General features: G+C 35.0%; 1 protein-coding gene across 2 annotated transcripts in view; it reads right to left on the bottom strand.

Moving 5' to 3' along the window:
* Positions 1-24154, bottom strand: part of INTS6 (integrator complex subunit 6) — a 91535-nt gene that overhangs the window by 48625 nt on the left and 18756 nt on the right. For both annotated transcript variants that reach the window (XM_043578162.1, XM_043578156.1), the window contains one exon: positions 20341-20430. In XM_043578162.1, coding sequence (XP_043434097.1) covers positions 20341-20430 — 90 coding nt within the window. The remainder of the gene's footprint in view (positions 1-20340; positions 20431-24154) is intronic.

Raw genomic sequence — 24154 nt, 5'->3', positions numbered from 1 at the left:
AAGAAAAATTAGCCTTAAAAATTCTGAGAGATATACCATCTCCATGGATTAGAATAACTAATAATGTAAGGTGTCGACTTTTTCCAAAGTAACTTTACAGATTCAGTGTAATTCCAATCAAAACTACAGCAGGTGGGGCAGCTGGCTGGCTCAGTCAGTAGTCAAGCATGGGACTCTTGATTTGGGGGTCATTAAGTTAAAGCCCTCCGGTGGGCATACAGCTTACTTAAAAAACAACTGTGGTAGGCTTTCTTGTAAAAATTATCAAGCTACTTCTAAAATGATATGGAAATTCAAAACACCTGGAATACACAGAACAATTTTGGGGGAAAAAAAAAAGCTGGAGACTTTAACTGACCTGTAGACTTATAAAACCAATAGACTAGACAGTGTTGTACTGGCAAGAAACAGACACAAAAATCAAAATAGAATAGAAAGCTCAGAAACAGACACAAGTGGCCAACTGATTTTCGACAAAGATGCCACAACAATGCAGTGGGGAAAGGATTATCCTTTTAATGAATGGTACTGACACAATTAGCTAATGATGTGTCAAAAAATGAAATCTCAATACTTTCCTCCCATGAGACATAAAAATTCTAAATGAATCATGACTCTGAAAGTAAGAGCTTACACCATAGAACTCCTTGAAGAAAATATAGGGAAAAATCTTAGTAACACTGGGCTAGACAAAAATTTCTGTAACAGGATACAGAAAGCACAAACTATGAAAGAAAAAATTAATTTAAAACATTTGCTCTTCAAAAGACACTGTAAAAGGCAAGACATAGATTAACAGGAAATATTTGAAAAACATGTATCCAATAGAGGACATGTATCGAGAATATGTAAAAGATTCTTAAAATTCAGTACTAACAACACAATCCAATAAAAAATGAGCAGAGGTTATGAACACTCACTTCACCAAAGAAGATACACAGATGACATAAATATACGAGAAGATGTTCAACACCATTAGTCCTGAGGGAATGCAAACTAAAACGAAAATGAAATTCCACTACACACCCGCTATGTTGTCTAAAATTTAAAAGACTGAAAAAATTCAAGTGTTGGAAGGATGGAGAGCAACTAGAACTCCCGTATATTCCTGGCAGGAATGCAAAAGTAGTACAGCCACCCCAGTGAACAGTTTGGCAGTTTCTTATAAAGTTCCATATACACTTAGCATATCACCCACCAGCTATACTCCTATGTATATGCCTAAGAGAAGTGAAAACTTATGTCCACAGAACGACCTATATGCCAAGTACGCAGTGGCTTTATTCATAACGATCAAAATAAATGGGAAAACCTAAATGTTCTATCTAGTGACTGAATGAGCAAACTGCAGTATAGCTAGACACTGGACTATTACCCGGCGATAAAAAGGAACAAACCACTGACACAGGAAGCTGTGTGGATGCATCTCAACAGCATTATGCTAAGTGAAAGAAAGCAAGACCCAACAGACTATGTATACTCATGCGTCCACTTATGTGACATTCTAGAAAAGGTAAAACTAGATAGATAGATGGAGATAGACAGATAGACAGTCAGATACAGTGACAGAAAGCAGATCAGTTGTTTCCAGGAAATGACGACAGAAATTAACTGCAAATGGGCATGGCACAACAAAATGTTTTTGGAGTTATAAGACATATTTTACATCATAACTGTTGTTGACACAATGTTTATTTACTTCTGTCAAAACTCACGTTTTATACTTGAAAGTACTATACTTATACTGCATATAAATTATGGCTAAACAAAAAGGACAATAAAAACAACAACAAAGTAAACATAAACCAATACAGAGTACCATATCCAGTGGCACAAAAAAAAAAAAAAAAAAAAAATGGGCAAGTGGCAAAAATCTGCAGAGAATTAAAAGTTCCTGATTCCAAAGAAATTGGATCAATTAGTAGTAGTTCCCAAGCTATGGCAGAGCTGAGAATAAGGCAACACTTATGAAGTAACTGCAGAAAAATAATATACATATATAATCAAATGCTAAATTTTGCGGTATTTATAAGTGCTGTAAAAATCATTCATGGTATGAATATCAACTGAGTAGCTACTCTATGCCAGGCACTGGGGTTACTGTGGTAAACAAAAGGAACACACATTACCTGTAACTAGAGATTATGCTAAAGGCTATGAGGAAAAAAGGGCTTTTGTTTTTTTAAAGGTCAAAACAAAATCTTAGGCTCCAGTCTTAACTAATGGAGATCACACCCACTGGTTAGTCTCTTGTCTTGATAAGTTTCTAAATATTTCTATATCCCCCTAAGACCCTGTCTTTCCTGACAGCATCAGCGTCGCCTTCCCGGTCTTCTCTGGCCTCTACGAGAATTAGAAGCTCTCCTTTTTGTACTGTAATAGAAAATAATAAAAACAGTAACATTTCTTAAGCTCTTATTATCTCATTTAATTATTACAACAACCATGAGACATAGTTATTATTGTCCCCATCTTAAAAGCTGAGGAAACTAAAGCTTCAAACAAGAGAGAATTAGGTTACATCTTTAATGTAGGATTCCAGGTCTGGAGCAAAAATGCACAAGATAAACCTAGAACAAACTGTCATACTAGAAAGTAGTTTCCAAAACTTTTAAAATAAAATTAATTTCTTTAACATACATCTTATTTCAGAAACTGCTAACTGCTTCTTAAGATCTAATCTCTCTTCCTTCTAATCAAAACCCCCAAATTTTAGCTAGATACATAGCCACCCAAGCAGAGATTACATGCTTTGTTCTGCCTAAGTATGGTCAAGTTCTGGTTGATGGACTTTGCTTGGAGCTGCTACATACAAGTTTTACGTCACGTTCACATTAGGTGGCTGCCTGCCCTCCGTATTCTTTACTCCTTCCCACAGGGTGAAATTCATTTGTAGCACTGAACTAGGTAGAGTACATTGTTAAACCAGTTACCAACTCTACATATAAAAGCAAAGACAAAACAAAAAAGGAGAAGGAACCTAGGACTTAGACACAGTTTGGAGCAAAACCACCCTACCTCCCACACCACTAACCACTTCTGTCTTTGATGTGAGAGAAAAGTTTTCCATCTTTTTAAAGCCACTGTTACTTTTGTCCAATTACAGGAGCTGAACCAATACCCTAAAAAATAAGCTTGCCAGAAGATTTCCAGAATTCTTGAAGGTTCAACTAGATGCCTGTCAGTTTGTCTGCTTGTTGCAGAACATGCAGAGAGGCACAAAATGTGTATTAAAGGCAGAGAAGCACACGTTCTAAACCAAATTAACGATAAATGCCTTTGCGATTTAATAAATAGAAAGCTGGCACCTCCAGGATCAAGTCCCACTCTAATGCCAATTACTCAGATTTGCTCAGATAATATGGATGAAGAAAAGCTTCAAATAAAATGTTAACATTTTGGTGAATCTGAGTATTTCTTAAATTTCGTTCCGCAAATATAACACAGCCTTAGTTCTTCCTCAGAACAAATAGTAACAACAACAACAAACCCACATAACTAGGATTAGGCCCTTAAGTTTCATTTCAGTTTCCTCCTTCCCAGTAAATGTAGGAATAGTTCTAAGACTCAAAACTTAGTCCTTCAACTTCCTTTTTCTCCCTAAGGTTTTACCCTTCAACAGTTATAACCCTCAATTATTTTTCTGATTATTTCCATGAACAGTTGAACAGCCAAAGATACCAAAACTGAAATTATCTGGTTGAGAAAAAGGTATATGCAAGAAATCTACTATCCCAGGATTTGCTGCTTAGGATTAAAGAACCAATGCACTCTGTTACAGCATCTTTAGATTTCTTCCCAGTATGAGAGTTTTATTAACGAGGAAAGGTTTACTAAATGCCACTGAATTATGCAAATTTCATCTCAATAAAACAATATACAAACTTTAGCACAAGCCAAGCCCTTTACCAATCCAGTTAAGGAAAACTCCAAGAAAGAACAAAGATGGAAGGACAGAAAAGATAAATAAGAATAATGAGGATAACAGTAATGGATAAATTCAGAAGTCAGAAGAGAGACACAGATGGGAAAAATATATATCAAAGAAATAAGTTAAAAGATAGGAGTTTCCAAACTGAAAGACGTGTGATAGGCCACCACAAAATCTAGTGGCAATAGAAGCTTACAAGTAACAGAATGAATATAAACTGGGGTAAGAGTGATAAGAATTCAGGAACAGAAGTACAGAGAAAAAAATGTGACTAAATGCCTAAAAGCTTTATAGAAGGTAGCATTTGCCCAGTGTCTCAACAAATACTGAGTACATTTTGGGAAGAGAGAGGTAGGAAGAGATAGGAAGCACCCCAGAATCATGGAACAGGCACCGGTAAATAAAGTGTGATGGACTCAACGAATAACATTTTGGTGTTGGTGAAGCACTCAGATGCAATGTAAACCAAATAAAGCATGGGGAAAGTTGGGATCAAATCATAAAGGGCCTTTTATACCTGGTAAAGGGAGTACAGATATCCCAAGGTAGGAAACAAAAGGAAAAGGGAGAATGCCCAAGTGCTTAGCATCAAAACTCAATGAGAAAGATAAAGGTGGCTGGGGGCAGCAACATGGGAGAAAGGGGACAATAGGTACAAACTTCCAATTATAAAATAAAGAAGTCAGAGAGCTGTCATATACAGCATGGTAACTACTGTTAATACTGTATTGCATATTTGATAGTTGCTAAGAGAGTTGATCTTGAAAGCTCTCAACACAAGAAAAAAATTTTTCTGTGTAGTAATTAATGTTAACTAGACTTATTGGAGTGATCATTTCATAATATATACAAAATATCAAATCATTATGTTGTATATCCAAAACTAATGTTTATGTCAATTATATCTCAATAAAATACACACCCTCCCTGAGAGCAGCAGTGCTCTAACAGTTTATACTGTAACACCATTTGCATGCTTAAAAATTAATGAGGACCCTAAAGAACTTTTGTTTATGTGGGTTATGTCTATAAACTGACACCATCTCAAAAATTAAAAGTAAGAAAGTTAAAAGATAATGGCTAGAAAAACACATCTTGGTAATCTGTTTAGAGATGGAAATCTGTATATACTGATGGATGAAGCTGTGGGAATAAATGAAATTGCCTGAAATGAACAGGTCAAATGTAAAGGCAAAAAAAAAAAAAAAATCTAAGTAACAAGGGGACAGATAGGCATAAAGCAAGATCAATGATTAAATGGAACCAAAAGCCAAATAAAAGCCAGGAAAATATAAACCCAGAAGCCACTTTTAAGAAAGAGTGTTCAATAATGCAGGCAAAACTTCATGGAAGAGAAAACTCAAAAACCTATGAATGAATTTGGAAAATGAGAAAGCATTATTGACCTTACTAAGAATGGAAGAAGTCAGAATATAACAGATTAAAGAATAAAAAAGAAGGTAGCAAAGTCAAGGGGATATCAGAAATAATTCCTAAATTTGCTACAAAAGGAAACAAGATTTAAGAAAATCATTAGAAAGGGAAATAGGGTACATGAGGGTAAAGACACAAGTTTTTCCCTTTGTTTTGTTTCATGTTTTTAGAATGGCTGACCCAGGGAGGCAGAATTATACAACCATCACCACTACATAATTTCAGAACACAACCATCACCCAAAAGAGAAACCCCATGCGCATTAGCACCAACTCTTACCCTCAACCCCAGCAACCCTTATATATTTCTGTTTCAATGGAATTGCCTAGTCTGAGGATTTCATAGGAATGGAATCATGTAGTAACTAGGCTTTTGTATCTGGCTTCTTTTACTTAGCATGTTTTCAAGGTTTGGCCATGTTGTAGTATGTCAGAATTTCATTCCCTTTTAAGGCTAAACAGCATTCCATTGTATGTATATACCACACTTTGTTCATCTGTTCATCAGTTAATGAACACTGCATTGTTTCTACTTTTTAGCTATTATAAATGATACTGAGACATTTTATGTGGACTTACTTTCATTTCTCTTGGGTACATACCAAGAAATGGAGTTTGGGGGTAATAGGTAACTCTAGGTTCAACTTCTTGAGGAACTGCCAACTAATTTTCCATAGGTAGCAGCTGCATCATTTTACATTCTCACCAGTAATGTATGAGGGTTCTAGCTTCTCTACATTCTTACCAATATTTGTTACTATACATTTTTTTATTATAACCATAATTGGCATAAAGTGGTATTCCATTATGGTTTTGATTTGCATTTCCCCAATGACTCATCATGCTAAACATCGTTTTCATGCACTTATTGGCAATTTGTATGTCTTTAGAGAAATATCATTTCAAATCCATTGCCTATTTCTCAATTGGGCTGTCTTTATTTTTGTGTTATAGCAGTTCTTTTTATATGCTGGATACTAGGCCCTTATGAAGATACATGATTTGCAAATATTTTCTCCTGTTATACGGTCTTTTCTTGATAATATCCTTTGAAGCACAAATGTTTTTAATTTTGATGAAGTTAAACTTTTCTACCTTTTTCTTTGAATGTGCTTCTACTGTCATATCTAAAAAACTGCTGCCTAATCCAAAGTCATGAGGAGTTAGCCTATATGTTTTCTTCTAAGAGTTTCAGCTGTCACATTTACACTGCCCACGTATTTTGATTTCATTTTTGTATATGGTGTCAGGCAGGGGTCCAACTTCACTCTCTTGCATAAGGATATCTATCTAGTTGTCCAGTACCACTTGTTGAAAAGATTCTTCTTTCCCCATTAAACTCTTGGCTTCCCTGTTGAAAATCAATTGACCACAAATGTATGGGTTTTATTTCTGAACTCTCAATTTATCCATTGATTTAGACGTCTATCCTTATACAGTACTGTACTGCTTTTTGTTTTCTTTTTAAATCCCACACTAGAGTGTAAGGAGCAATAAACCTGAAGTAAAAAGAAAAAACCCAACAGACTAGTCCTAGCTATGCCTCTCAATTGAGAATCAGCTCTACTAACATTCATTTTCCTCACTGTCACAGAATTGGGAATTGAGATGTGAAATTACCTTGAAACAATGAAAAGTAACAAAATTAAGTCTTACACATTATTTTCTTAATGATTACATTCAATATAAATTATTTTAGCGGCCAGGAATAAAAGAAGGTAACATAGTAAGAATCTGTTTCTAAGAAACAGTGCCTAGCACATAGTAAGCCCTCAATAAATTATTTTAATTAACCATTTTCCAATTGCTTTGCATTCTTTTCATTCGTTTTCAATGACTATTAAAATTATGAAAAACAACTGACAAATTAAAATCACCATACTTCAGGTTCTTCCTTTAGCAATTATTTCCTCGAAAAAAAAATCAAGTACATTTCCCTTAGGCTATTTTTGCTTTTTATTTATTTTTTAATGTTTGTTTATTTTTGAGAGAGAGAGTCAGGGCGCATGTGGGAGGAGGGGCAGAGAGAAAGGAAAACACAGAATCCGAAGCAGGCTCCAGGCTCCAAGCTGTCAGGACAGAGCCCGATGCGAGGCTCAAACCCACAAGCAGTGAGATCATGACCTGAGCTGAAGTCGGACGCTTAACCGACTGAGCCACCCAGGCGCCCCCTATTTCTAGCTTTTTATGTTACTATCCAATACAAGCATTTAAGACAGTTCTCCTCATATGATATTCAATAAGGAAAGGAAAATTAAGAAATTATTAGTCAAAAGGAATTCTATAAAATTTAGTTAATAATCTGAATCATTTAGTTGGTAGTTTCCACATAGTTACTTACAATGCATGTCCTTTAAGTTAAAAAAAATTTTCTTTTTTTTAATCTAGTAAATTTAAGAACAGTATCTGTTCAGAGGAAAAGAGCACTTATTACTTGGCAATCAATGATATGAAAATAATTCTTTCACAAAGTTTTACTCCAACAAATTTCAATGGTGAGGTCTAATATTTTAACAACTTTATTGAAAAATAATTACCCACCATAAAATTCACCCATTTTAAAAGTGTCCAATTACTTTTAGTAAATTTGCATAGTGTGCCATCACTACTATCCAGTTTTAGAACATTTCCAGACCTCAGAAAGATCCTTCATCCCCATTTGCAGTCAGTCCCCAGCCCACCCCAGGCAACCACTAATCTACTTTATAGACGATCCATAAAAATGGAATCATACAATCTGTGGTCTTTTGCATCTAGCATAATGTTTTGGAAGTTTGTCCATGTTATATAGCATGTCAGTACTCCATTTCTTTTTATTGCTCAATATTATTCCAAGTTCCTTTATTTTATTTCTGGCATAAAACGACCCACAGACCATTTTGTCTTTTATAAGGAGGTTTAAAAAAAAAAAAAAAAGGTGCCAACATTACCTACAACTTGTTTATTCTACACTACTGCTACTATCTTTCTAAAATCCAAATCTGATCACTTTCCCCTGTACCAAAATCTCTTCAATGGTTATTACCATCAACCTCTAAGACAGTCTACATTCCTTGGCAGGGCATACACAAATGGGCCATGCCATCTGTCCACGCTCATTTCCTGCTGCTTCTTTCCTGAACATTCTGTCAACTATCAGTGCTGAGGTGTATAAGGTTCTCTTCCTCTCTTTATGCCTTATGCTCATCTACTTCCTTTTATGCTTTTACACTCATCTGCTTCACAAACTTGAATTAATCTTTCAAAGTCCAACCTCAGACATCATTTCCCAGCGCCACCCTCACTTTCTCAGCAGCTTGTGCTGTAATCATTTCACTTCTTACACCATGACCTGTTGACCTCTCTGTCACCAAACTCATACTCCTAGCACCCAACCTTTTGTCTGAATATCACTGGTTTCAAGAAGTATTTGTTCAACTAAACAATACATTCTGACCACTAGTATTTTTTGCTCACCTCATTAAGCAAGATCAACTACACTCTAAAACTCATGGTGAAAAGGACCTGAAAGTAGTATAACACAATTCAGTGGTCTACAAAACAAGACAGACTCCAGAGGTCAGCAAACTATGGCTCACCAGCCAAATTCAGCCCATGTTTGTTTTGGCAAATAAAATTTTATTGACTACAGCCACACTCACTGGTTTAACACATTGTCTATGGCTGTTTCTGCCCTACAGCAACAGAACTGAGTAGTTTTAACAGATCATATGGGCTGAAAAGCCTACAATGTTTACTACCTGGCCCTTTAAGTTTGCAAACTCCTGGTATACATTATGATGTGAGGGAAGAAAATATCAGAATTTCCTTTGTATAAGTTTTTTCATCTCATCTTTAAAAATTTCTATTTTTGTAGATATTTTCTAATATTAATATAAGGTGTGTGTATATATATGTGTATAATTTATACGTTTATAATATCTAAACATAAAAATGTACAAACATTGGGGGTAGTGCATGCCCATATTATTTTTTCATTTTTACTAATACAGGCAACTCAACAACAACAACAAAATAAATAAATCGATAAAAACCCTATTGAGTCTTAGGACAAATTTTTAGAGTTTACTTGAAAATCTGGCAACCAAGAAGTTATTATATGACAACTGGGTTTTGTAAGTGCTTCAAAGCACAGAGAAAGAAGTCTAGAACAAAACTTTTTCCAAAACAAAATGCTCAATGCATCTCTAAAAGATCTTTTTATTGAGTCTAAAAATGTTATTCACATAATGCAACAGTCCTAATATTCTTCAAGTTGAATGCAATAGAATATGAACTACATAAACTACTTCAAAGGTAGTTAATTTTTCTTAATTATAACAGACAAATCAAATGCAAATTTGTCCATCAGAATCCTGAAGCCCAACTGCCTGATACACATGATCAATACATGATATACAAATTAACACATGATAAATATATAAACTCAGAGATTACCTCACTAGCTAATTTTTTTAATCCATCTGTACTTATCTGATTTTATAACCAAAATGTTCCTTAGCTATGATAGTAGGCTACTTACATTGAAGACAACAGATACTAACCTAAGGTTCTGAAGGGCCCAGGAAATCTCAAACTCCTCCCCTTACAGATCTTAAGGTTAAGAGGTTATTTGTTTCTAACAACTCAAAAGTTGGGGTCTGATCATCATCACCAACACATGTATAAACTAAAGTTAATTTACCAGTTGAACCTGGATTTGTCAAGTTAGGGTTGTCATTCTATGTTGAATCATATTCTCCAACCAATAGTCACAGCCCCCAGAGAGAACTACACTCTACTCTGCTCACCTTTAAGGCTTTTTCTGAGGCCTTCCGAGATGACTAGCATCAGACTTTTGAGGAAGGCTAGCCATTAGACAAGGCTTTTCCCCACGATCTGACTGCTTGAAGTGACATCCAGGATCAGGTCGATCCTGTATCCAGGAATCATGACCCTCCCTGAGGCACCAGTCATCATGAGACAGTCAGTGCACTTTGGCACTTCTTGAAAACCACTGGGCTGCTCCTTTAGCTGAAAGGAAAAAAAACATCAAAACCACAACAAACAAAACAAAGGGGGAAAAATCAGTAATTCAACCTGAAAAGACAGAGCGTGGGGAAAAATAAACCAAACAGCCTTGTCTAGATCAAAATGCAGCCTTGCCTTGATGTAAAGACCATAGTTCCAGTCACTGCATAGTTTATTCCTAATACACAAATCTAAAAAATTTTATATCTATTTTATTACGTCTGAAAAGAACAATTGAAAATGGAGGTTTATATAAAATAACTATTTATGAAACACAGCTAAATAAGTATAATGAAGGTATTTATAAACAACTAACAGCCTATGGCTTACGGGATTGTGCCTCACCAGTATTGAGACCAATACTCAACTTTTTCATGCTCTCAAACTGTAATCTGACTTAGAGAGGCATAAAATACATCTAACAGGCTCACTTTCACGGAGTTTAATTGGCAGAAAACTACCAGTGCAGTTAAAGCCAATCTACAACTATTCTTAAATCACATAATGATAAACAGAAAAGAAACTGGGTTTGCATCCTCTTCAGTGGACTTCACACTAGTACAAGGTGTCCTCACACACACAATGCTGTTCTCCCAGCATTCTCAAGTTCAATGTTCACACTTACTTGAAATAAGCAATTTTAAATGTTCATATCACTATGACTTAAATTTAAAAACTTAAGGACCTGATAAATAAGTAATAAAATGACTTAAGATTTACTTATTTAATCTGCTTCAAAATACAAACTCTATCAAAATTTAGAGATAAATTCTGCTTATTTCTTTGTTTTTAAATACAAAATACTTTTCTTAGGACATAATGTTAAAAGGCAAGAAAAAGTCTTTGAACTATTGTTTTAAAAGTTGGCTTGTAACTCCTTTAAAATATTGGTACCCTTAAGATATTTTACCAAACAATTATTTTATATTCCTTTCTACTATATATCCAATATCCCCATTTCAGTTAACACTAACAACATCCACACAGATCTCAAGTTGGAAACTCTGAAATACAACTAGGCAGTCTGTATTTTTTTTTTTTTACTTGTTTGAGAATATGGTTAAAGCTACAGACCTCTGTCCCCCAGAAAAATGTGGATAATTGCACAAATGGACAATGTCTAGTATGTTTTCAGGCAATTCACAGAACCCTCTAAAGCCCAAGCATGGACCCTGGTTCAGAATCCCTTTCAAAGGCTGATTTTTTTTCTCCTACTTTACCATCTCTGAAGACCTGCCTAGTTAGCATACCCATCAAATCTCTCACATTTCTGCCCTTCTATCCAGCACTGGCTTAGTTTTAGCACACCCCATGTTTCTCCTGGATTATTTCATGTCGTTTGTTAATTCTTCCCAGTTTACCATCCTTCAACCTATCTTCTTTCACCCCTGCAGGCAGAGTAAGCTTACTAAAATGCAAATCTGATCATGAGACTCCATTGCTGCTCAACACCTCCAATACTTCCTCTACAAATGTTAACAGAATGATGTCTAGTCTCCTTAGGGGGTTCTTCTGGCCTCTACCTACATTTCAAGGAACCAGTTCTCTTGCCTATGCTTTCTATACTCCACTCATATAATTTCAAGTCTCTCCATATACTGTTTTCATGCCTTCATACTTTCACACACTATTCCCTCCTCTTGAAATATCATGGCTCAATTCCTTACTCATCTCTCATAACCTAGTTCCCCTGTTTATGCTCTCTCAAAAGCTTTTATTTCTGCCATGAGATTTATCTCAGTGTGTTACAAATGTTTATTTCCTTGCCTATCTTCAAATATGTCTTCTGGAGGCAAGAGCCTTGCTTAATTTCATCTTTGTGTCCCCAATACCTAGAAAATAGTAGTACTAAATATAAATGTATGGTGTGCCACTATTCTTGTACACAAGCAAAGTTACTATACCACACCCACACCCACACACACACAATTACTGATGAACTAATCTAAAATATACTTTAAGAATTGAAAATCAGAACAATTCATTAGAGAAGGGTATTTTAGCAGGAACTCTCTAGAAAGCAAAAATTAAGTGTAACTATCACCAATTCTTTATAAATTGCCCTCATCTAAGTGTGTGTGTGTGTGTGTGTGTGTGTGTGTGTGTGTGTATGGATGGATATATATATATATCCATCCATATTAAAATAAATATATATTTACATATATATATATATATATTAATAATGCTAGCTATGAATATCCAAACCAGGAATTAAAGCACAATAAGGATAACAGAATACTATGCAGTCCTTTGAATAAAAACTCCTTAAGCCAGTGATAGCAAGCACATGACAGATAATATGAATTAATTACTCCTTTTTTCTTATCCTCTCCTTTCCTACCTCATCTCATATTCGGGGTCTAAAAGCCCTCTTCAAACTCGGCATACCACAAATGCAGTAATTATAGACTGACTGTGGTCAGCACACATGTTAGTATTTCAGGGCTATCCAATAATCAATTCTAAATCATATCAAACACAGTAAAAAATATTCACAGAAGACCTAGTCCATATTCCCAGGAAGCCCATTCCCAAGTTTAACAATTCCAAAGGTCAACAATTAATTTTTATCTTAAAATATTTTGCTAGCATTGTAAGTCAAAAATGGTGAAGGTGTTTTGTTAAAGTTGTTCACTTTCAAATGTGTTTTTTATAGTTTAAAATACATATTTGTAATTATATTGTATTCTAAAACTATGGTTTTCAAATATGTGTATCAGAATCAACTGGGACATTTTCAAAAATACAGATTCCCAGGTTCCTGTCACGATCAACTAAACTAAAATTTTCAGAATTAGAGCTGAGCCATAAATATTTTATAAAATACCCTAGGTGATTTTGATGCAGCCATTTGAAAACTAACGTTCTAAACATTATAGTAGTCTATATATGGAAGAGCTGCAATCAGAGGGTAATAGAAACATCTCTAAGTAAATTTTTCCTTACATGTATGGCATCTCTGATTACTTATTGGTTCTGACAGGCTAATAAAATGCAGGGTGAAACTGCCTCACCTGCTGAATAAAAATTATTTTGATATATCTTACACAGAATTCTAGATAATAGATTACTTATTATAGCCATACAGCTTCATTAAAGAGTGATAAGCCAGTATTTAAAAAAAATTATTCTATTGAAATGTTTGGCTAGGGGCAATCCATCCTTAAAGGGTTTTTCTTTCCACGTGCCCTTGAAAAAAGATATATTCAATAAGAGTACTGTAAATGTGTTGCTGAAATTCACTATAGGTTATCGAATTGAAACATTTCATCAACTTCTATTATAAATTTGTATTATAATTTACATATTTTCAATAAACATATATTTTGTTTATATATGTATATAAATGTATATATAATATTTTTATATATTATATACACATATACATATTACCATTTACATATTTTCAGTTTTCAATTACAGATGTATATACATTTCTATAGCACACTAGGAATAATAAATCCAGGAGTTGAGAGAATAGGGCCAAAAATATGGGTATAAAAAGAAAATACAAATGATCTGTATCCAACAAATTCTTATTAAATGTCCTTAGAAAGTTGAATTGATAGAGACTAACATATACAGTAATGTTATACATATGTTTAGAACATTTAAATCACAAACTACTAAGACACAAATTACTGAGTCCCTAGAAATCAGTAAGAGGCATCACTGCTAAGGGATGAATGAAAACTCAAAAAAATGCATTTACACACAGATCCTTTGGGTACATTCTATGATACTACAATGACATTCCTCAAGATTTCTTAGAGGTTTTTTTAAAAAGAAAAAAGAACGAAAAAGTTGCTCCAAAATTCTAAGTGTACTGGGGAAAAAAACAACTATTTTAAATATGTATTAAAAGTCTTGACTGATATAATTAAAATAGTTTTGACACGGGGCACCTGGGTGGCTCAGTCCGTTAAGCATCCAACTTCAGCTCAGGTCATGATCTCACGGTTCGTGAGTTTGAGCCCCGCATTAGGCTCTGTGTTGACAGCTCAGTGCCTGGAGCCTGCTTCAGATTCTGTGTCTCCCTCTCTCTTTGCATCTACCCCACTCACACTCTCTCTCTCTCAAAAATAAATAAACATTAAAAAATTTTTTTAAATAGTTTTTAACACATTTTTAGGGACTTTACTAAAATAAAAACATTTATGGCAGGAGAGATGAGATTTCAGAATTACTTCAGGTACAAGAAAAAACTCAAAAAATTCTGGATTGTCTTGATCAGTACAGATCACAAAGAGTTAAATAAACCATAATTATAGATCCTAAAGATTATCCTTATAAAAGGTAAAACCATTTACATTACAAAGAATGATCCAGAAAAATCACTAACACTAATCCACCTCTCAAAGGCTGAGGGGACTTCTGCATCAGCTTTTGAGAACTGACAAGTTGAAAGATAAGACCCTACCTAATCTGTAGCCACTTCAACACAGAGCTGAGATTACTCAGACATTCTCTTTCTACAGAAGCCCTTTCTGAACATTTGCCAGGAAGTTATAAAAGTAGTTGTCCTAGTTTGTCTTAAAAAGCTGGTGGGGCGCCTGGGTGGCGCAGTCGGTTGAGCGTCCGACTTCAGCCAGGTCACGATCTCACGGTCCGTGAGTTCGAGCCCAGCGTCAGGTTCTGGGCTGATGGCTCGGAGCCTGGAGCCTGTTTCCGATTCTGTGTCTCCCTCTCTCTCTGCCCCTCCCCCGTTCATGCTCTGTCTCTCTCTGTCCCACAAACAAACAAACAAACAAATAAATAAATAAATAAAAAGCTGGGAAAGTCATAAGAAGGCAAAACTTTTTTTTTTAATGTTTATTTATTTTTGAAAGAGAGAGAGAGAGAGAGAGAGAGAGAGAGAGACAGAGCATGAGCGGGGGAGGGGCAGAGAGAGAGGGAGACACATAAATAAATAAATAAATAAATAAATAAATAAATAAATAGCTGGGAAAGTCATAAGAAGGCAAAACTTTTTTTTTTTAATGTTTATTTATTTTTGAAAGAGAGAGAGAGAGAGAGAGAGAGAGAGACAGAGCATGAGCGGGGGAGGGGCAGAGAGAGAGGGAGACACAGAATCCGAAGCAGGCTCCAGGCTCTGATGAGCTGTCAGCACAGAGCCCAATGCGGGGCTCAAACTCACGAACTGTGAGATCACAACCTGAGCCGAAGTTGGACGCTTAACCAACTGGGCCACCCAGTAGCCCCAAGAAGGCAAAACTTTTAATGTCAAAAGCCAACATTTTATTTTTTACTGCAAGTATCTTCTCTAAAACGTTAGCCTCCAGGGCAATCACAACATTGATAAAGAGATGCAGAAACATTCTTCGGCATATAGAAATCTCAATATTTGAAAGATAATACTACTATTAGCACTTTCAAGGAAGAGAAAAATAACTACTACACTACCCTGGAATGTCATTCATCGCCAAGAAGGTACTGGCAGGATTTCTTCTGACTACTTTATTGAGCAATATAGTTAGCCATGTGTTCCTGGAATCATAGTAAGAATAGTTTTCCATTGCAAAACAGTGCTAGGGAGGATCTTTGCAGGAAATTAAAAACAGAACGAAATTTTTTCAATAATTCTGATTTTGTGATTCTACCAAAACACCTGATACATCAGTACTAAACATAATGAATGAAACTAATGGCCAGTACTGTGGCCATTAGTATGTACACTTATCAACATCAAAGAATACTACTACGAGGCTAAGCAATACAGTTTTCTTGAGTATCAGAATTCAAAATCCTATCTAACTCACTCCTCAAAAGTGAAAATATTGTGAACCGATTTTATCAAATAGCTACACTTAAAAAGAAAAAAAAAAGAGGCAAAAAATACACACATACTCGTCCAACACAACAGTCACTAAGTCTAGAGAGTTATTCAGAAGTACTACACTAGAAACACACTCATGACACATCAGACAATAACCTGGACTTTCATTAAATGAAGCCAAAAGACAATTAAAGTCATGAAATAAGGTAAAACGATCACATACAGCTCAAGATTTTTGTCTGCAATACAAAACCATTAGTCTCCTAACTCCTAACACACTGCTAAGTGATGAACTATCACAGAGGAAATGGTATCCCTATATGATTTTGACAAATAAGTTATAAGAAATTGGGTCATTCTGTCCTCAACAAACTTAGCCAGGTCAAGAGACAATATGACACCAAGTTTTTCTATTAACTATTTTCTAGGCTCAAAACAACTTTATACCAGGCTTCTTTATAATAATTTCAGATACAAGCTAAGAGTCACATCCTAATACTAAATCATCCACAAGACCCTTGAATTCAATGAAAATTTAAATGATGATAAAAATTCACAGTACACAGGGTTTAACACATACACAAAACAGGTCATATTAACACTCCCCTCCCTCTTTAGTGCTCCCACTTAGTATATATCTCTATTTAATAAAACTATTTAATGAGTAATCTCCCCCCATAAGACTGTAAACTTAAGAACCAAAGATCTACCCTGTTCATCTTTTGTATCCTCATTGCCTAGAAATGAATGCCCTGGTCATAAGAGTCATTCAATGAGCACTGAGTGAACAAGAACATAATGTCTACATCACAATTGTATAGAAAGGTGAAGTAGACAAACAGGAAATCAGGTAAACAGAAGATAAATTTTAGGACAAAACAAAAAAACAAATCAAATATAGAGGCAGGATTAACAGAAAAAAAGCACTGGTCTGGAGGGGCTGGGATGTCTTTGGAATTTATACATCAATTCTAATCCAGATTTTGGCAATAAAAAATGTTATAACCTTGAGCAAATCACTTTGTCTCCCTGGATCTCAATATCCTCATTTGTAAAATAAAAAGACTACACGAGCTCTAAGTCGTCTTATACGCCATAAGGATGATTTCAAAGCAGCAGAAACACGTATTCCTGAAAAATAACATCAACAGATCAAATATAATACCCCATGTGAGATAGTATAACTCTTTTGAGCAGAGGATATCAGTCAGGTGGGACGCACAACTCCATAAATAGTAACAGGTCACATTAATAGCAGCCACAGGCAATCAAAAATTATATATACACAAGCGTAGAAATCACTGATATATTCACTCATTCAATAAATCTAAAAAAGAATCAAGTTTTGCCAAAAGCAAAGGTTCAGAGATCTGAAGAGGAAGAGACAAAAGACAAAATTCTGTTTCTCATTGTCTAATAGAAATTATGACAACATAGATCACATGTAGCACGCATGTGCACACGTGCATGCGCGCTCACAGACAGACACACACACACACACACACACACACACACAAGCAAACAAAAAGCATCTTTATACTTTTTATTAATTGAAAGACTCCTTAAAATGAAACACATAATTTAATTACTTGGGCTAGAACAGACCAACATTTCCCAATATTTTAGCAAAAATTACGTTTCAACTATACGCACATCTGGGGTACATTCTCTCTGCCCCACAAGAGGAGTCTTGTTGAGACATTAAGAACCAAATGTTCAAAGGATCAAAAACATTCCTAACCTTGAAAACCAAAACAACTCACAGACCTATGTTCCAAATACATTAGCAAAATAAACCTTTGCCTTAAAACAAATGAATCTTCTGCCTCTGATAAATAATAGTAATTTTCATCTTGAGGACTACCAAACTCATACCATAGTATCTATAATCAATATTTTTTAATATCAACTCTGTTCACAGTACTAGGCTAACTATCATAGAAGCTACAAGAGAACTAAAATGGAAGATGCTTGCCCACAAGAAAATCTTCCCAATCTTACTTGCCAGGTAGTTTTAGATTACTTTAAGCACACAGTCCCATTTCTCCAATATCCCTCCCAAAAACCTGGGAAGAAAGATGAGCAATTCTAATATCCATTTATACTTCAAAATATGTTTAAAAGTTAAAGGAGGTCCTACAAAACAAATATTATAAACATGACGAATCCAGTTATATAGGAACAAAATATATTGTACCCCAAAGGACATTTCTACAAAGGCAGCAAGACAGAGCATCCTGAATGAATAATCTTACATGTAGGAATATTTTACAAAAAATAGAAATATTTTGTCAGCCATCACAACTATAAATCAAAATCATTAAGGAAGGAAACAAACAAACCACCAGAAGACTTAATTGATATAAAATAAAGTTGAAGAAATTACTATGGGTTCTAATAATACCTCCGATTTGATTATTGATACCTAAATCTTCCTCTCAAATTTTTCAAAAGGAGAGTAAAGTGGGAAAAATCAACTTCAAAGTTTCAAATTTAAAGTTAAGCAACATTTCTACTCCTTGTTCATATATATAATTAATATCCATCTGGGTCCTGATAGTGGCAGGACATAATTGGCTATGCATGTCAACCTAGTTCAATAAAGTCCAAAAACCCACTAGGTTCAGCTATGTAGCATTCCAATGCTACTAATTATGTATAGACTATAAATTATTTCATATGAATTTTAATCTGCCTAAAATTTTCAGTTCTATCTCTATGAATTATATCCTAAATTCCCTTTAACATTAACTGCTCAAACAAAACAATTCTGGTTCTCTTCCACACAACTCAAGATCAGGCAAAGACAACTCTACTGGTTCCATTGTTTCATGATAGAACAATACTACGCTCATTGCTTTAGAGCCCAGCAAGCACTTTGACCTATATTATTTCATTTCAGTCTTCCAACAAAACTATGATGTAAGGCAAGAACTGCCAACTTATTTCATGGACAAGGAAAGCGTATTGGAGAAGTTAGGTAACTGGTACAAAGTTCACTGCTAGAAAGTAACCGAACAAAGACCAGAACGCACGCATCCTGACTCCGTGTCCAAGTGACATTCCACAACATCACACGAATGAAAGTATTTCTAAAAATTACTAAACTTAAAAACTATACTCTTCCTACTTAATTAAACCCTTTGTAAATACAAGAATTAAGATTCTAAAGCAAATGCAAACAGTAAAAAAAAAAAAAAGTAGTCTAAAACACCTCCCATATATATCAATATATTCTGAAAAACAAATACAGTTGCTCCTTGAACACAAATTTGAACTGCAACATCCACTTGTATACAGATTTTTCTCAATAAACACAGTACAGCACTATAAATGTATTTTGTCTTCCTTATGATTTTCCTAATAACATTTCTTTTCTCTAGCTTACTTTATTATTAAGAATACAGTATATAATGCATATAACATATAAAATATGGATTAATCGACTGTTTATGCTATTGGTAAAGCTTCCCATGAACAGCAGACTATGAATAGTTAAGTTTTGGGGCAGTCAAAAGCTATACACGAATTTTTAACCACAAGGGAGTCGACAATCCGAACCCCCACACAGTTCAAGGGTCAACTATATCAAATACTACAGTAAAAACAGCTTAAAGTTAAAATAAGTCTATTGTAGCCACTCTATCATACCACACGCAACCAATTCTGCATAAAGAATGCTAGCAGAGAATAGGTGAGGCTAGCTTTAAGTCATGACTTGAATAAAAGTGTCTAAAAACCTTCAGTTTTCCTAGTCTTAAACTCCTCTTGGCTTTGCTCTAGTCTAGTCTAGAAGTCTCCACAGTAGAGTGCACATGACAATCCACTGAGATATGGAAGAAATTATTAGCGTGCTGTGCCTATTTTTTTCAACCTGAAAATAAGATTTCATTTTCACTAAATTTACTGTATGAACTGACACTGTCACCCTCACATAAACTCAAAAATACATGTGGAGTTGGAGAATGGAGGGAGGCTCAAAGTTTTTCACAGAAATTCCTATTCAAGAAAATCTGGAGATCACTGCTATGAACAGAGAAGGTAGGTTAAGTCCTAGGAGACAAGTGACTCTAGACCACATCAAATAATCAAACCTATTTAAGGTGTTCAGTACCCTACAGTACATATACAAATAATAATTTTTCAACTGCAATTGCATAATCTATGCTGATAGGAATATAACTTACCTCATCCTGGACTCCACTGGTAGTAGTCAGCTTGCTCCCATCAGTAATTGTAATAATTATTGCTGGCTCCAAAAAAAAAGGGTTTCGTCCCTAAAGTCAAAAACACATTAATTACATTAAGGTCTAGACATCAGCTTAACTTTTCTGAGTAAAGAGCCAATTCTTAGAACACTGTATAAATCCACTTTTCTTGTTATTAAGTTTCATATACTGTATATATATACCTTTTGTACATTAAAAAAAGGTTCAGAAAGAAACATGCACTAAACAGAAGTTAACCTTAAAGAAATGGGATTAGGTAGAGGAAAAGTTAGACTTTTCACTTCTTTCTACATTTTTCTATCATTTTAATTTTTTACAGTGAGCATTTATACTTAAATAACTAAAAGTACTTAATTTTTAAAAAGGAACTCTATAGCTCAATTCTAATAATCTTATTTAGATATTCAAAATTAAAAGACAGTATTTTTCTGAAAAACTTGTTAAAGAGAAAGGCAACATAGTACATGAAGATAACAATGCAATGTAATTTATGCCTGTAAGCAAAACATCTAACCAAGTGACTGGATATATGCATGGAAGAGCTCTAAAATCTGGTTCCATGGGAACACAAGGGCTACTCTAAGGTTAGTGAAATTTAATGATAGCCCAATATGAAAAATTAAGAAGGATGGTTACTTAAATTGCTCGGCAAGAGAAGGTACAAAAACAACAGTGACAGAGGCAATGGAAGACAAGTGACACAAAACTCTCAAATGCTCCATATATAAAGTGAAAGAACTTCGGTAACTTCCACTCAAATCTCTGGCCAAGTTACTCAGTATGATGATCAATTTTAAGGGACACATTCTATGAGGGAATCAGATAAACATAAACTTATCTTTTACATATAAATGGCTCTCATTTAAGATATTAAGGCACATTTAAGACAAAATTATGACCAAAGGCTAGAATTTCAAGACAGTAAACCTTGTGTTTGAAAATTATCAAATTCTCTGCCATTAACACATTCAAGAAAGGATGGAATGAAGTTTTGCTGGATATGATGCAGAACAGCATATGACAAATTTTAATGTGTATATGAATCACTTTGATCTTGATAAAATGCATGTTCTAATTCAGTAGGTCTGGTTCAGTAGGTTTCACATTTTGTTTTCTAATGTTTGTTTATATTTGAGAGACAGAGAGTGAGCAGGGGAGGGGCAGAGAGAGACAAGAATCTGAAGCAGAATCTGTTCTGTCAGCACAGAGCCCAACACAGGGCTCCAACACTCGAACCGAGATATCATGATCCGAGCCGAAGTCAGACGCTTAACCGGCACCAGGCACCCCTAAGGTTCCACATTTCTAACAAGACTGCAATGTAGGAGATGCTAATGTCCACAAACCATATTTGGAATAGCAAGGATGTAGAAGGGTTATATGCATGTAACATTCTATAGTTCAATAAACTTCCCTTACGCTTATATAGCTCTCAGTCACTAGCATATTACAGCACATACTCTATTTGTTAAATGTATTTACAAACACTTCACATACACTGTGATTTTAACTGATCTTCATAAAGTGGGAAGGGGAGATTTGGCAGTTTAAATTTCTTGATCAAGTCATACAACTTGCAGGTGGTATATACATTTTTCAAACAGGTGTCCAGGAAATAATGATTCCAAATGGGGAAAGCAACCTCTGGTCAAATTAAAATATGTTGGCTATAACTTTTAGAGGATTTCGAGTGCATAGAAGCATCCAAATGTTACAGAAGACTTGCAGGGGATTAAAAAAACAAACAAACATGAATTTACCTTCCCTTCCTTCTCCACAACATTCATGGTAAGTGGAATACATTTGGAGAAACATTACACTATACTACCTGTCACACCATTCACCCCCAACATAAATAATAAATTCTAATAATGTAAGTCTTCTGATAGATCTATAAACAGGCCATGTTCATTGTCACTGCTGAACTTCACCTGGTTCCCTCTCGTAGAATGTCTTCCCTTTTCCCTGCCCACAACCCACTCAATTCCGAATTTTTCTTTAAGGCCCAGTTTAAGTCCTCTTCTTCCATGAAGCCTTCCCTGATTAGCCTGCCCTTAAATAATTTATCGTTCTCCCTCTCCAAATTCTAATAGTGGCAGTTTTCAAACTTAATAAAAATATAGATACATAGAATTTTTCTTCAAATAAAACTGGATTTGGAGTGGTGTCATGGAGTACATTTTGTCTCTTTTTTTTAAGTACACTCCATGCCCAATGTGGAGACTAACACAGGGTTTGAACTCACAACCCTGAGATTAAGGCCTGAGCTGAGATCAAGAGTCAAATGCTTAACCAACTGAGCCACCCAGGCGTCCCCATGGAGTACATTTTGAATACTACTTCCCTGCATTTAACCTCTCTCCTTCTCAAATTATTTTTAATTTAAATATACAACACCTTGCACAACAATGTGAATATACTTAACACTACTAAATTCCACACTTAAAAACGGTTAAGATGGTAAATTGTTATGTGTATTTACCATAGTTTTTTAAAAAAATACACCGTCTTGTATTGTTCATCATTGCTTCCTGATTCTGAGTAAACTGAAGTCAAGGGGCATGTCATTATTTCTTCCTCAGCACTGAGCACAAAATATTTAAGCACTGGGCACTTAAAATACTCATTGATTCACTGACTGAGGTTTAATACAAACCTGCCCAAGTTCATGGAACCACTGAGAATTTTTCAAACTTCAGCAAGCTTTGAAAGAAGATATAGATACTTTACCTATATCTCAATATAAATGAGTGCTTCCCTAGCTTAACACATAACAACTCGTGAATTTGCTAGGATACAAGGGTACACTGCCTCTGTCCTGTGTCAGTCTAGCCATCCACTCTCCATTTACTCATGTTTGTCACTCAAATGTTTACTCAGTGGCTGCCATACGACAAGCATCGTGTCAGGTGCCTGATAATCCAATCTCACCAATAATAAATGTACCTATGTACATAGAACTCTCTTCTCCTGGTCTCTACAAATACCACGATAGATCAAAAATTGGCAAAGGGAGATAAAGAAGGCCAAGATATCCTGATAGCTTCAGAATTATTTTATCTTGCTTCTACCCTTAACCTACAACTACGTGGACCAAATAATTGGAACAGTGCTTCTGTAGCACCTCTACACCTAACTCAAATTTTCTTCTATATTTTCTGAATGAAAGTCTGACATCAATTTTTATTCCTGTATAAGCACACTGTGAATTATCCTTCAGAGGCCAGTCGGTTACATTTGTAATTAAAGAACAATGATCTATGACGTAATGAACTTTATGAATGGTGATATGCATCCAAAAACCAGTACATACTTTGAGGACCATCATATCTAAAAATCAAGTTAAAATGTATTATAATTCAGCAAAGCCTTTGAGTTAAAATGTAAGCTAAATTAAAACATCAAAATATAAGTGACTCTTTCCTTGATAACCAACTTTTAGTTGAAACTTTACTGGAGTCATATACATAGTACTCTCCACAGCGACTATACCTGAAATTACTAATAATCAGGTACTTGATAATAATAAAAGTCACATGATCTCATTTAACCCTAAAAACATGGTACAGTAAAATATTCACAAGATTAAATAATATAATCCAAAGTTACCCAGCTGGTAACTAGCAAAGCCAGAACCTTATTCCAGTTCTAAATATCATGGTCTTTCCACAGCATCTAAAAGTCCTGTTGGTAGCAACTAAATCCTCTTGCATACAGTTCTACACGAACCTAGACTGTGCCATGTTCACAGAATAATGAATAGCGTTACAAT

Source organism: Prionailurus bengalensis, chromosome A1, assembly GCF_016509475.1.
Source record: "Prionailurus bengalensis isolate Pbe53 chromosome A1, Fcat_Pben_1.1_paternal_pri, whole genome shotgun sequence".
NCBI classification, from domain to species: Eukaryota; Metazoa; Chordata; class Mammalia; order Carnivora; family Felidae; genus Prionailurus; species Prionailurus bengalensis.
The sequence above is the reverse complement of the archived record's forward strand: the minus strand, read 5'-3'. Positions and strand labels throughout refer to the sequence as shown.